Raw genomic sequence first — 12,802 nt, 5'->3', positions numbered from 1 at the left:
CGACAAACATTTTAAAAATCATTATTAAGTTTAGCCTAACTATCATATCTAGTAATTGTGTACCATCTTTCAGCAAGAAATATCAAATAATGTTGAAGAAATTGGCAAAATAGAATTTGAATACGGAGAAAAATTGGTACGGGTACGGGTTACACATTTTAGACCATACTTATTCTTTAGCGACAATTTGATTCGTAAATGTGAGGTATAAATGTTTCTGAAAATCATCATGAAGTTGACGGTTAACCCTACCTGCCCGTGGGCTATTGATGATGATTGTTTTGGTTTCGTTTTAGTTTCACTTCATTGTGTAAAAACAATTATTTTTTTTATACTTTTACTTGATATTCGGTGCATTTGTAACAACGATGTTTACAGTGGAAGACAAATATTAATACTAACAAATGGCTGGCTAGATTTACTCTTGTAGGACAATAAAAGTACGATGAAAATTGAGAGTAGGTGTAATAATATTAAAGAAAAAAAAACAATAACAGCAAACATAATAATTTAAACAACGTTCACGTTGAAAACATCTTATGGAAATTAGTTATCATTAATAAGAATGTTCGCTTTTTAATCAGGCCTCTATTGGTTTTCAAGACTTTCTATTTATGAAAAATAAGTTTCCTGGTGTTTTACGTGTATTTACTATCACTATCAGAGTTGACAAAGAAGTTGTTATAATGCGGCACACTCCCTGTGTTCCCTAGCTACGGAAACGTAGCTCTAAGGTTCATTTTTTTTTTTGGCAAAAAGTGACGATTCCGCAACTGCTATTTTCTAAGCTTCTGAACGAACTTAAAGAGGACATAAAGTGCTGTGGAGTTTTATTCCATCGTGCATGTGACTAGAAACAATCAACCAAGAAAAACTGCGAAAGATTCGGAACTATTTGCTGATCGTAACAGTTGATTCATTGATCGTAACAGTTGATTCATGATAGTAACAGTTGATTCATTGAATGATGAGATGTAAACATTGCAACAAACATTTTATGCTCCACTTCATTTCCCGAAGGAATGTTTGAATTACGTCTCTTCCAATTCTTCTGCTACCTTTCTCACTCCCTTCCCAGTTTCTTGGAAGATTACATGATCATGCGGACATCTATCTGGTATATATCTTCTATCCTGTTGTAAATATTTAAAATATCTTTTTTTTAACTTCTGGTACTGTCAACTTTGTAACACAGTAGTCGTGGCATGAATGCATCCCGAAAGCATTGATTTGGACTGTCCAACCTACTTTTATCAAACATTGCTATTCACAACTGAATGGTAGGGAGGTGGTGGTGCCTCTGTGTATGGTGGTGGTCTTATTATTGATAGCTCAACTGAACCAAGATCTTGTATATTTCTGTTTGTGGTTTCTACAATGTCAAAATGTACCAAGAGTGAAAAAATAACCTCGTCAATATGAAAAAAAATATTAGTAAAGTAGAAATCATAATGAGCATGTATGTCCTTTGGTAGACAGTTTTTTTTCACCAATGGTCCTTGCTTTTTAATATTGAATAACTAGGGAAATGAGAATGCAGACATGCTGTTGGTCCTGCAAATCTTCAAATGACGCACAACTATGAACGATTTGCTTTCGAGCGTTCACTTTTAACATGAAAAGAAACATTTGCGCTAAGTTAAATTCCTTACATTATCGAAAATAAAAATGGCTCTGAATACCTAATGAGAGCATAAAACCGAATATTGACGAATTTCAGGTAAATTCGTAAGTATTTTTCGGAAGATCACCAATTAATGCACGAATGTGACGTGTGCTGTTACCACAGGGGCCTGCTCTCACTATCAAATTTGCTGCTCGACTAGTATATAAGCATATCTCTCAATGAAATTTGGTATGATCTCGAAATAAAATTAGAATCGTCGTAATGACTCATTTTGCATATTCCTATACTTTTGTTTTCTTTAAAATACAAGATGTAACTCGGAATTTATAATTTCATGGAAACGCAATTCATTGGAAATATATAATGAATAAAATTATGACAATACAGTTTCGTTTATATAAATCACAACAAAAAACTTTTGTACATTGACTTTACCCATGTTTATATTTCAATGTATTGACGGCACAAATTTGGCTACTCGCTAGTTTCACAGTTATGACGCTTCTATGAATGTCAAATGTAGTGATGAAGAAAAACCTGCACAAACGTATAAAGTAATGTAGTTATGGTTACGCCCAAGAAGCGAAATTCTGTAATTATATTATTAATGGCATAACTAGTTCGAAAGTCGCTCAAATGCGGTTTTTTTATTGACAGTTGCGCTATGGTAAAAAAAACAACAACAAAATAAAACTTGTGAAAATGCATGTTTTAAAATCTAATTAAAATGAGACTAATTAATCCCTACAGTCACTGTTTGTAGTAGTTATATCTTGTCAAGGTTACTTTTCAAAATCTTCATATAAGCAGTAGACTGATGGCTTCGGTGTTAAATTATGCATGCAGTGACTGAATGGAGAAGGTTTGACATTGAGTATCTTTTTTATGATTAATATCAATTAAAATTTACTTTACTCAAATGATGATTGGGGGTTTCTAACGACCTTGAATGCCAATACAGGCCTCTCACGGTCGATGTTAGTGGGTTAGTAGAACCAACTGGTGTTGGTGGCGGAGCCCAGCCTTCGGGATACCTCACCGAAGAATACGGTCAGAGTATGTCCTGCTAGCGGCTGGGCTACTATATTGTCGCTCTGGTCTACTCCCAGACCCCACGTGGGTCCGAGGGCGTTTCCCCACCCTAACTGTTTGGGGTACGTCAACGTGAAGAGTGTTTACTCAAATGCAAACGAAACTGTTTAAATAGTAGTTTCCACGATACATTAAACATACCCATTTCTTGATTATATTGTTTCTTCAGTACACACATCCTCCTCCTGAGGGTGAATGTCGTTATGGTGACAAGAGACAGAATTACAACGACACCCAGTAAACTCCCTACCCAGGACATACTAAAATCTTCTGAAAGTACAGAATCAAAATTGTAAAGATCAAGTTGAACAAAACTATAATTACAACTTAGCCATGCTTGACAAAATAGGTTCCTCACATAATGCTGGTGTTGTAATGCTTTCCTCGTTACAAAAAGGCACATTAGTTACCATTATAAAATATGTATATTTAACCAATCACAGTGCCCATTATAGTATGTAATAGGGATTTACTAATTTCGATTTTTTATTGAAGGCCAAGTAATATAGTGAAGATATGAGCTTAACGCTTGCTCAATTGTTCCATTTGATAGACCTTCAATCGCGATTTGAATTGAAGCGTAAGGTTTTCCATATTGGCTTAGTTATTGGCCCGAGACTAGCCATATTAGACTGAGGTGGAAAACCTTACGCAATTAACACTTTTTTTTACTAACTAGTCCAATATGTTATATTAGCCTAGGTCAATATTGATCTTAACCAGGCCAATATGACGTATTGGACGGGTAAAAGCCGTAAAAGACGGTTAAATCCCGTATTGTTTTGTTTTTTGTTTTTGTATTGTATTGGCAGTTTTGATCATATTTAGGCTAATTTTCGAACGTTCGTCAATAATTCTTGTTATCGTTTCATAAACCTGTCGTTTGTCTGCCTTATTAAGTTCAAAAATTGAAAGAGACATGAAATGACTACATGTACGTGCAGATACGATTATTATAGTACATGATGCAAAATGGTAATTTTCATATAAGATAGCATTGCTTACGAGTGTGTGATATCTTTGCTGTGATTTCTAATATTATTTCACTTTGGTTGGTCCACATGTTTCCACTTTTGACAAGTAGCACGTCAACATAATGGTCTGGCTCTGAACACCACTTTGCAGCTGGAACATGCTTTAAACTATATCGCTACAATATACATATATTTATATAAAAAAAAGAAATTGCTTCGGCCATTTGACTGTTTTGTAACAAGTTACACATTGAGTATCGTTGAAGAGAATTTCCGACAATAAATTTTCGGAACAACTCGATGACAGCGGGAACACTACTTATCTGCTTGGATGCGGAATTCAACTTGATTTATGTATATAGGTTAAAGATATAGTAGTATTTTTGATAATACAATGTAGTTTGACATATCATAAACAGAACTATTAGTACATTATACTGGTTTAGCAAGTCTTATAATAATATTGCGAAATCATATGTTGCCTTTCAAATGAAAGATGTAAATGAGACGCTTATATACCTTGGCTTCACTCTCTCTGCTAATTTTATTCCCAGAGTAGTAGACAACTTCCAGACCAGGGCCATCAATTGTCCATGTGGATGCTATTATACACACGTCGTACTTTTTTAAAGGATTGAAGGAGTCGTAGCCATGAAATGATACTCTGCATGGATGTGTAACTGTTTCTCCATGCCATGTCATACGGTAAGTTTTCCTTTCATTGACGTTGTATATGTCGTAACAGTCATCAAAGCTCACTAAAAATACGGAATAGACCAAAAATAGCCATAATTATGTACTGACTTGTATAAATTAAGTAGAGATCCGAATTATCTGTAATGTAGACAAAGTTTTCAACACTCAAAACAAGAACAAGACATCGATCTGTAAAACTATCGTTAGTTCTAAAAATGAAAAAAAAACTTTTTCCATAGAGTGCAATAAAAAAAGAATACAATTTTAGTTGACGACCTGAAAACATTACATTTCAACTGTCCCTGTACACACGCAGGTAGGTTTTTTTTAAATTATCTGATTGCTATTATATTGAAAACAGCACTGGTTAAGGTTTAAGGTAAAAAACTACTTTTTAATAGAATTTTTTTCCCGCATAAATAAGCAAAATTATATAGTAAAAAAATAACAAATAGATTCAAGTACTGAAATTTACTTACATATTCTTGGCCATGCTACAACTGGAACAACGAGAAGAAGACAAGTGGCGTACACGAGCATAGCTGAAAACACCAAACAAAAACTACAGGAAACATTATCAAATAGGATTTATAATAACTGTAATTTGTACTATGATACAAGAACTTTGATAGTCACCTTGTTCAAATGGTACATACCAATGTGGCTAGGTTTTTGGGTCGATACTCCATTGTTTTGTATGTGGTTCATATTCTTCATGTGCACGTGTTCATATCTTATATTTTATTTGTTTTATCACATCACTCAAATATTTTCCTAAATTCTATATCTAACCTTCTTATATGTTGCCCTCTTATATGTTGCGTAGGTTTTTTTTAAATAAAAAAGGTTAGAAGTTTACACTGCATTTCATAGGAATGAAAAACAAAAGAAACAAGTAAAAATTCACACCAAAAACATGTCAAAGATCTTAAAAAGAGACACTTCGAGAAAATGTATTATTCTAGATTTATCAACTTCAAAACATGGAGATTGAAAATAAAATTACTTACCTGAACATTGGAAATAGTGGGTTTATTATCGGTTGACTGGGAGATAACGCCTTTTTATCACGAGTTTACGCAGATATTTGTTATTGGTCGGGATGACCGTGTTCTTTCAGTTTGTTTAAAGTCAATCTAAATGAAATAGCGTCTTTTTATTTTATGTAATTTTGAGCCAGTTGATCAACCAACCATTAAATATCCACATAAGATTGCATAATTAACACAAGGGTGGTGGACATTTAATTGTACAGGGCCATTAAGAGCTTTTTCTTCATCGATTGACCCAAGGACTTAGTAACGATTTTTTCATGTTACGACCTTGTTCTATGTCTACCTTTCTATGGTACTCAGCATAAACTACTGCTCTACACGTCTAAGCATTGTCCAAGAGATTTAAACAGGAACTTTTAAATTGGGGTAATCATGTGAACACACAGAATATCATTCAAAAACATATTTGAAATAATTTCAATCTTACATAATCTATTGTACAACGTTTCAATTTGAATTGGGTCAAAAGGTTTGTTAAATGAAATAATAGTATAGGGTATTTCGGGCCATAGCCAGGTTTTCTGAATGGGGGTGCGAACTCATCATGCACTGATAAGCAATTTTACTTGGTTATCTGGTATGAATTCTCTTTAATTACAGGGTAAGATATAAATCAAAGTGTTATTTTTTTATTTTCTTTAAAGAGAGGTGCGACCGCACCCGTCGCACCCCCTGGCTATGGTATTTGATTTACAAATAGCGGAAGCAACCTGAGAAAAGCGGATGGACGGGTGTAATTTCAAATACCCGGGCAAACGGTTGGAACGCTGATTATTGGACCTTTTAGTGGATGACTTGTATTGCTCGCATTTTAATCTCCATTTCTTCCCCATTATTTACAGTACAATATAAAAACAAATAGAGGAAGTGCATATGATAACTTCTGACAGGATAGTGAAACAATAATTATATTATTGTTGTACTTAACTTAATTTGTCAACTTTCCTTTTATATATGGCAACATCCCTTCAGTACCTGTGTATTGAGTTTACATATCACAACTCATACGTTATACCAAACCTTGTCGTAACCACACAGACTTTTTGTACCACGCTAGACTTCTTACAATTAGGCTCCTGGAACAGGGTTATGTTGCTACATGATTGAAGTCATAATTACAGAGGTATTATGGTCGTCATCATGAACTCTTGCATCGTTACGTTGTATCCATCTGCTCCACGGGAACCGATTTTTTCTAGGTGTCATAGTTTTCCTTTCTTCTTTCGTCTTTTTCGGACATTTTATGAGCAACTCGGCAGATGTTCATAGCAACGTACTCTTACTCTACCGCTACACCTTGTCAATGCTTCTAGTTTTTAGTGTTGCTTTATGTGTATAATGGTTATTTTATGTTCTTTGTTGTGCGTGACTGTTTTCCCTGACTAGTCTTTGTCCCTGAATTTTTTCTTTTGATTTCCGCTAGAATTTTTGGTTCCTTTGAATACTCTTAACTATGGTAAAGTAATACGTATTACATAAGTTAGCGTGATATATGGCGGGTTAAATATGTTTTGATTTTACGTACAACTTTTTCTTTAAATGAAGTGATGAACAAGTAAATAAGTATTGATATTCATCCCCAAAGTCCTGAGAATGACACAATGTACATATTCCAACTTCTAAATAACATTTCACCATCTACACAGTGAACCGCTGATTTTGTCTCTATAAAGATTAATAAAAAAATCTAAAGCACTAGTTTTGTGATTGGTTTGAAAGTGTTTTGCTTTATAAGTAAATAAAACAATGATATAATGAGGAATTCTTGGTAAAGGTCGAAATTTAAAAGCAAAAATATTGAAAATGATCGCAATATACTTCAACGATTTGATTGAGAATAGTGTGAAACAATGACTGTAAAAGGTTTGGTGTAATTTAATACATGCTCGACCATTGTATTGTCGTCTCGAAATTTAAAAGTGTATTCAGAACAAGGCAGTGGCGTTTGACATTTATGCCGATTTTATCAATTTGCGCTGAAATTGTGGTTTCATTAGCATTCATTTTATATTATTCTATTTTATCTATACATTACTAGTCTTGTTTACAACGATGTGAGCGAAGAAAAATCTATGGGAACAATGATTCGAACCGTTAATATACGGATAGTCTAGACAAGACACACACAACAAAGAACACGTAAAAAAACAAAAACAAAAAACAAAAACAAAAACAAAACAAAACAAAATAATACGCCCATAGAAACAAAAGCAACCCGGACTATACTAAAAACTGGTAGCATCCACCAGGTGCAACAGTAGGGTAAGTGTCCTATAATTCATAACTGCTTTTTCAAAAGAAGTTTAAGCACGGTACGAGCAATCCAGGTAGTTTCGGTAAGCTATGGTATAACGTTTGAGGTTTGATATGAAAACTCCACACGCAGGGCTTAAACACTGTTGCGACAGATGAAACGAGAGTTGACCATACTAAAAAAAAAGAAACAAGTGTACTAGAAGGTATGCTGGTTAAATTTAGATATAAAGGGTATTCAGTTTTACTTAAGAAATCGGATAAAACAAGATACACATATTAAACCCTTATATACTCAGTCGTTTTAGTGGAGTGTTTTTTTTATCGTTGAAAGTGACTTGTGTTTCCCCGTAGTAAGCCTGGGGCAGTAGGTATACACACACGTTAAAGTTGATTTGTTGATTTGTACAGTGTATGTGGCGAATTGAAGCGCTACATAATGATGAATAAAAATACTATTATACTTCTATTGTTAACCATGTGTTACACTTTTTTTGGCAAACAGGCCAATCAATTAAAAACAAAACAAAACAAAACAAAAACAAAACAAACACAAAAAAAAAACAATGTTTGTACCCGTTCACCAGTTAGTTACACCTATTCTACCTCAGGCTGATGCTTATTCACAATTCTTTTTATGATGTGAAATTATTAATGATCAAGTCAGGTTCACAAACGAATGAAAAAAGAGATCGACCACATTTGAGTTACTTTTCTAACAAAATACATTATCTTTTCCCATAACAGTACCGTACAAAATATACACGGAAGGCTTTTTATTTTTTTTAAATATGAAACTAAATTATTTCGAATTAGAACAGAAATATCAAGCACACATTCTCATACTGTTTGGAACATAAAAAAAGAAAAAGCATCCAAATGAAGTCACGTGTAAATTTATCGAGAAAGAGCGTTTTCACGTGACATAACGCCCATATAGACACGAATTCAGATTTTGACATTGTCAGCTTTTGAATGAAAATTATGATTTCACAAATTATTTTCGAAAGGACATTTGAACACAAACACTATAAATACGCATGTAATCAGAACTAGGTTAATGAGTGAATCAGACCGATATAATAAGTCAATAATAAGAGGAAGTGTACTTGATGAATGTGTATTAAAAGAGCGAGGACGTCTAAAAGCAGACACATTATTTCCCTACCTGAACCCACTTCAGTTTACCGTCTTCACAATAAATTTCTGTCTTCAAGATGAATGCTTCACAAAGGCATATGTTAAACCTCTTACAAATGCATAACCATTAATTATAAATAATTAGTTAACTTATCAAATGTATACATAATTATATTAATTTAGAATTATTCTAACTAACAGCTTAATAATGATTGAATTATCATCTTAAATGAGACACAATGCACACTGGATAGAGGTACATTACCACTTGGAGTCAATATAAACACAATTTCATGAATGTGCATACTTATGGAAAGAAAAACGGCGACCAACTAATCGTCGCTGAAAATGTTTCAATGAAAGATAAACAGTTAGTCATAAAAAAAACTGTTTCAAATTGTAAGGAACAAATTTTCGGTCAGGCAACAATTTCCAGCTAAGACGAAAAAAATCTTCATCCAGTACTAAAACGTGCGAGAATAGATTAAAAGGTTACACTGGTTCATGATCAGTTATTTATAGAGGAGAAACTCTACAATTCGGATTTGTGACAATGGTATTGAACGTATTAAATATATATATATATAAAGAACAAAAGCATTAAACGCTACAAAGATGACAATTTTGGACAAAAGTCAAGAAGTTGTCTTTCAAAACACATACCAAAACCGAGAAATTTAGATCTACGAAAAATTCCAAAAAAAAAAAAAAAAAACCAAAGATTTGATTCTGACGAATCTGATCCTAACATGACACTGATTCTACGGTATATGTCGTAATTGTGTAGCTTCTTTCTTCACCAAATCATCTTCAATGCGAAATCCATTACATTAACATATTAACTACATTTCAAGTCGAAGTCGAAACCAGAACTTTTCGGAACTTTTTAAACATAAAATCTGTAAACCTTCTTAACAGAGGATTGCAACTTGAATTTCTAAGAATGTTGTATAATAATTATATTTGTATCGTGCTATTGCTCTTACTGCATAAACATGTACCTGAGCATTTTCTAATAAATGTGTTGTCTTTAGTTGTTTACTATGATAAAAGATTAATCTGAAATCATACTAATGGTATACCAACATTCAGCATATTCATAGTTCAATTAAAATAATATTCTTCATTGACCATTGACATTTAAAAAAGAGTAGAACCCCCCCCCCCAAACACACACCTACGACCAAAAAAAAACTATACAAAAAGTTGCTAACCTTTGTAAAAAAATGGAATAAAATTCTAAATTTTACCCCAACCTCCTTGAAATCGACTAGTAGAGACCAAACAGTGATTTATTTGGGTACCATATGCTTAAAGTAAACAAAAAAAAAAAAAAAAAAAACGAATGATTATGACTCATTTAGGTCTAATGAAAAAGTGTTTGAAGGGTAGAAAATGTCTTATTTCCGTTAAAAATATTGTACGCACAAAAACCTGAAAAATAGGCAATTTTCATATCCTTAAACTTTTGCAATGGAATGGTTCATTTTCTTTGTTATGCTGCCAAATGTACTTATGTTTTTTTAAAATGATAAAAACAACACAAAATGCACTACAAACATATATATTATGATATAATATTCCATATTTCATCACTCATTTTTGATAAATATTTATCGATAACATATTGTTTTCGACATATCATTATGGAACGCCGTAACTGTCTTATGTGGTCATTTATTAGGTGGATTTTGATTTTTTCGGGTTTTAAGGAATACATCATGATTGATTCACTAATATACACGCCAATGTAATCCAACTTCTTTATCAAAGGTTTTCTGCCGATTTCTTTATAGCCTTCAATTTTAAACTTTAAAAATTTACCATTACGTACATGGTATGTTTCGGGTTTTAAGGATTTCATAAATTTTTCATTTTATGTTAATTTAGCTGCATATGAGATGTTTGTCACGTGATAAGTGGAGAAGGTTGTGTTTATATTCATCCACAAAAAAAGTAAATATTATTGATACTAAATTGTGAAGATTTACTTTGAACATTTAAAAAAACTTTATTTTGTGTATTTCGAACCAAAGCATGATCTTAAACAATTACAGTTTCAACATAATAGACAATTTAGATGAAAATCCTCCGAGTCAAGGCGGAGCTATGGTTAATGTCCAAAAAGTAATGGCGCCAGGTCCGATAGTGAACATTAAAGAAACGTGCAATGTGATTACATTTAATACCCTTACTACAGTAGCTGAACTGCACAAAATATCGCCAATGTCACCAATATAAAAAAGAAAACGATCTCAGTCAGAAATAGGACACGATCAAAATGAAAATGTTGAATGCAAAAAGATGAAAGGCAACGACCCCTCTTCAGAAACGCAAACCTCCTTACCAGAAAACACTCAGTATAATTCTATATTGAGCCTAATTAGTAAACTGAACGAAAATTTCAATAGTGTTGTTGACAGATTAGAAAAACGAATGTCAGAAATCGAGGGAATCGTGGAAAAACGGCTTACAGTAAAATTCAATACAGTAATACATGACAGAGTTCAAAATGAAATGTGCAAATTAAAAAATGAAATAAACACTGAAGTAAATGAGTTGAAACAAAAAGTTATGTCTCTTGAAAAATCATATGCCGAAACGGTTTCAAAAGGTCAATGTAAATCATCAAATTCTGTAAAGAAAATTGAACATCACAAGTTAAATGTGATAGTGAAAAATTTATCTTATGATAACCGAGAAGAACATAATAGTGATATACTACAATCAAAAGTCAGCAGATGGCCTTAAACTTAGAAATGTTGAAATAGAAAGTGTTGGTAGAAAGTCGAACAAATCAGATAGTAAACCGGGGATAGTAATTGTTGCATTTAAAACCCTTGATCAGAAGAAATAAAACGTGCTCAGTGAGAAACGAATGTGAAAAAGCTCGAATAAATACTCTTATGTGTTTATTGAAAATGATTTACCTCTACAACAAAGAATTTTTAATAGTAACAATCGCACCTTGTTAAAAGCCCTCGGCAAAAACAACGAATTCATTATTATTCGTGCTCAACATGTGATTGAGAGTATCCATAACGTCGGCGAGTTTGATCATAGGCATGTCCCAGGCCACTCTCTTTTATGTTGGACATTTGACGTTAACGTCTCTAAACACCATTCTTATATGTGCAACAGGAAGGAACCGGTTAACACGTACGTTAAATTTGACGCTCGAAATATACCGAGTGACTTGATGACGGATGCTGAGGTTGTCACAAAGTTAAATGAACGCATTCGTAACTTAGAACAGTCTGAAGTAAATCAATTAGAATTGGACAATACATACGATGATCTTGTAACGATAATCCATGATGAAATGAACTCTAAACTTAAGAAGCGTAAAGTTAAATGTGTAGACGGCGGGAGTAACAAGCGTAGGAGGATAAATAAACCGTGGTGGACCGACAGGCTTACGGAAGTCTGGAACGAAGTGTATGTAGCAGAACGGAACTGGGACAAATGTAATAACAATGACCAAAAAACAATTACGACATATTTTTGTGCAAAAAATATTCGATAAAAACTGTCAAACTGCTAAAAGACAACACCGGTATCGTTGTCAGGAAGAACTTTTAAATGTACAACATTCAAATCCTCGTGAATGTTGGCGAAAAATTGGTAAAGTTGGCATTGGTATTGATCGACAGAAGTACTTTCCAATGGAAGTAACATTAGATGACGGTTCTATCTGTACTGATAGTGAAACTGTTCTAGAAAAATGGAAACATTTATTTGAATCATTTTCAAATTGTCATGATGCAAATAATTTTTCAGATAAACGTGTATTAGACGATGTCGCTGATGTATATTTAGACTCTGATATAAGTTTTGAGGTATTAAAGGTGTTAACTAAAGCTGATAATGGTAAAGAACCAGGGATTGATATGATACCTGTACAATTGTATAAAAATAATGTTTTTGTCGGTATATTACAGACTGAGGTTATTTAATGTATGTTT

At 33.1% G+C, this 12,802-nt stretch overlaps 1 protein-coding gene across 2 annotated transcripts; it reads right to left on the bottom strand.

Annotated features, from left to right (window-relative positions):
- Positions 1-448: 448 nt before the first annotated feature.
- Positions 449-5,500, bottom strand: LOC148622109 (uncharacterized). Of its 2 annotated transcripts, none has more exons than XM_088571681.1 (6): positions 5,400-5,500; positions 4,869-4,931; positions 4,213-4,451; positions 3,725-3,869; positions 2,861-2,989; positions 449-1,372 (listed from the first exon to the last, which is right to left on the bottom strand). In XM_088571681.1, the coding sequence occupies exons 2-6, from the start codon at positions 4,927-4,929 to the stop codon at positions 1,254-1,256; spliced, it is 693 nt and encodes a 230-aa protein (XP_088427807.1). In that variant the 5' UTR covers positions 4,930-4,931; positions 5,400-5,500; the 3' UTR covers positions 449-1,253. The 2 variants fall into 2 exon arrangements, with proteins under 2 accessions (XP_088427807.1, XP_088427806.1); XM_088571680.1 differs by lacking the exon at positions 5,400-5,500 and adding an exon at positions 5,046-5,117.
- Positions 5,501-12,802: the final 7,302 nt, after the last annotated feature.

This window comes from Perna viridis, chromosome 3 (assembly GCF_037379345.1).
Source record: "Perna viridis isolate PV_CMFRI_1.1 ecotype Kerala chromosome 3, ASM3737934v1, whole genome shotgun sequence".
NCBI classification, from domain to species: Eukaryota; Metazoa; Mollusca; class Bivalvia; order Mytilida; family Mytilidae; genus Perna; species Perna viridis.
The sequence above is the reverse complement of the archived record's forward strand: the minus strand, read 5'-3'. Positions and strand labels throughout refer to the sequence as shown.

What these genes read in the sequence shown, in the direction of transcription:
- LOC148622109 (XM_088571680.1), bottom strand. Translation starts at nt 5,106, where the DNA reads ATGAAGAATATGAACCACATACAAAACAATGGAGTATCGACCCAAAAA. An exon ending in GCAGAGAGAGTGAAGCCAAG is followed by an intron (nt 3,870 to 4,212) that starts GTATATAAGCGT and finishes TGTATATTGTAG; the next exon opens with CGATATAGTTTAAAGCATGT. An exon ending in AGCAAAGATATCACACACTC is followed by an intron (nt 2,990 to 3,724) that starts GTAAGCAATGCT and finishes CTGTACTTTCAG; the next exon opens with AAGATTTTAGTATGTCCTGG.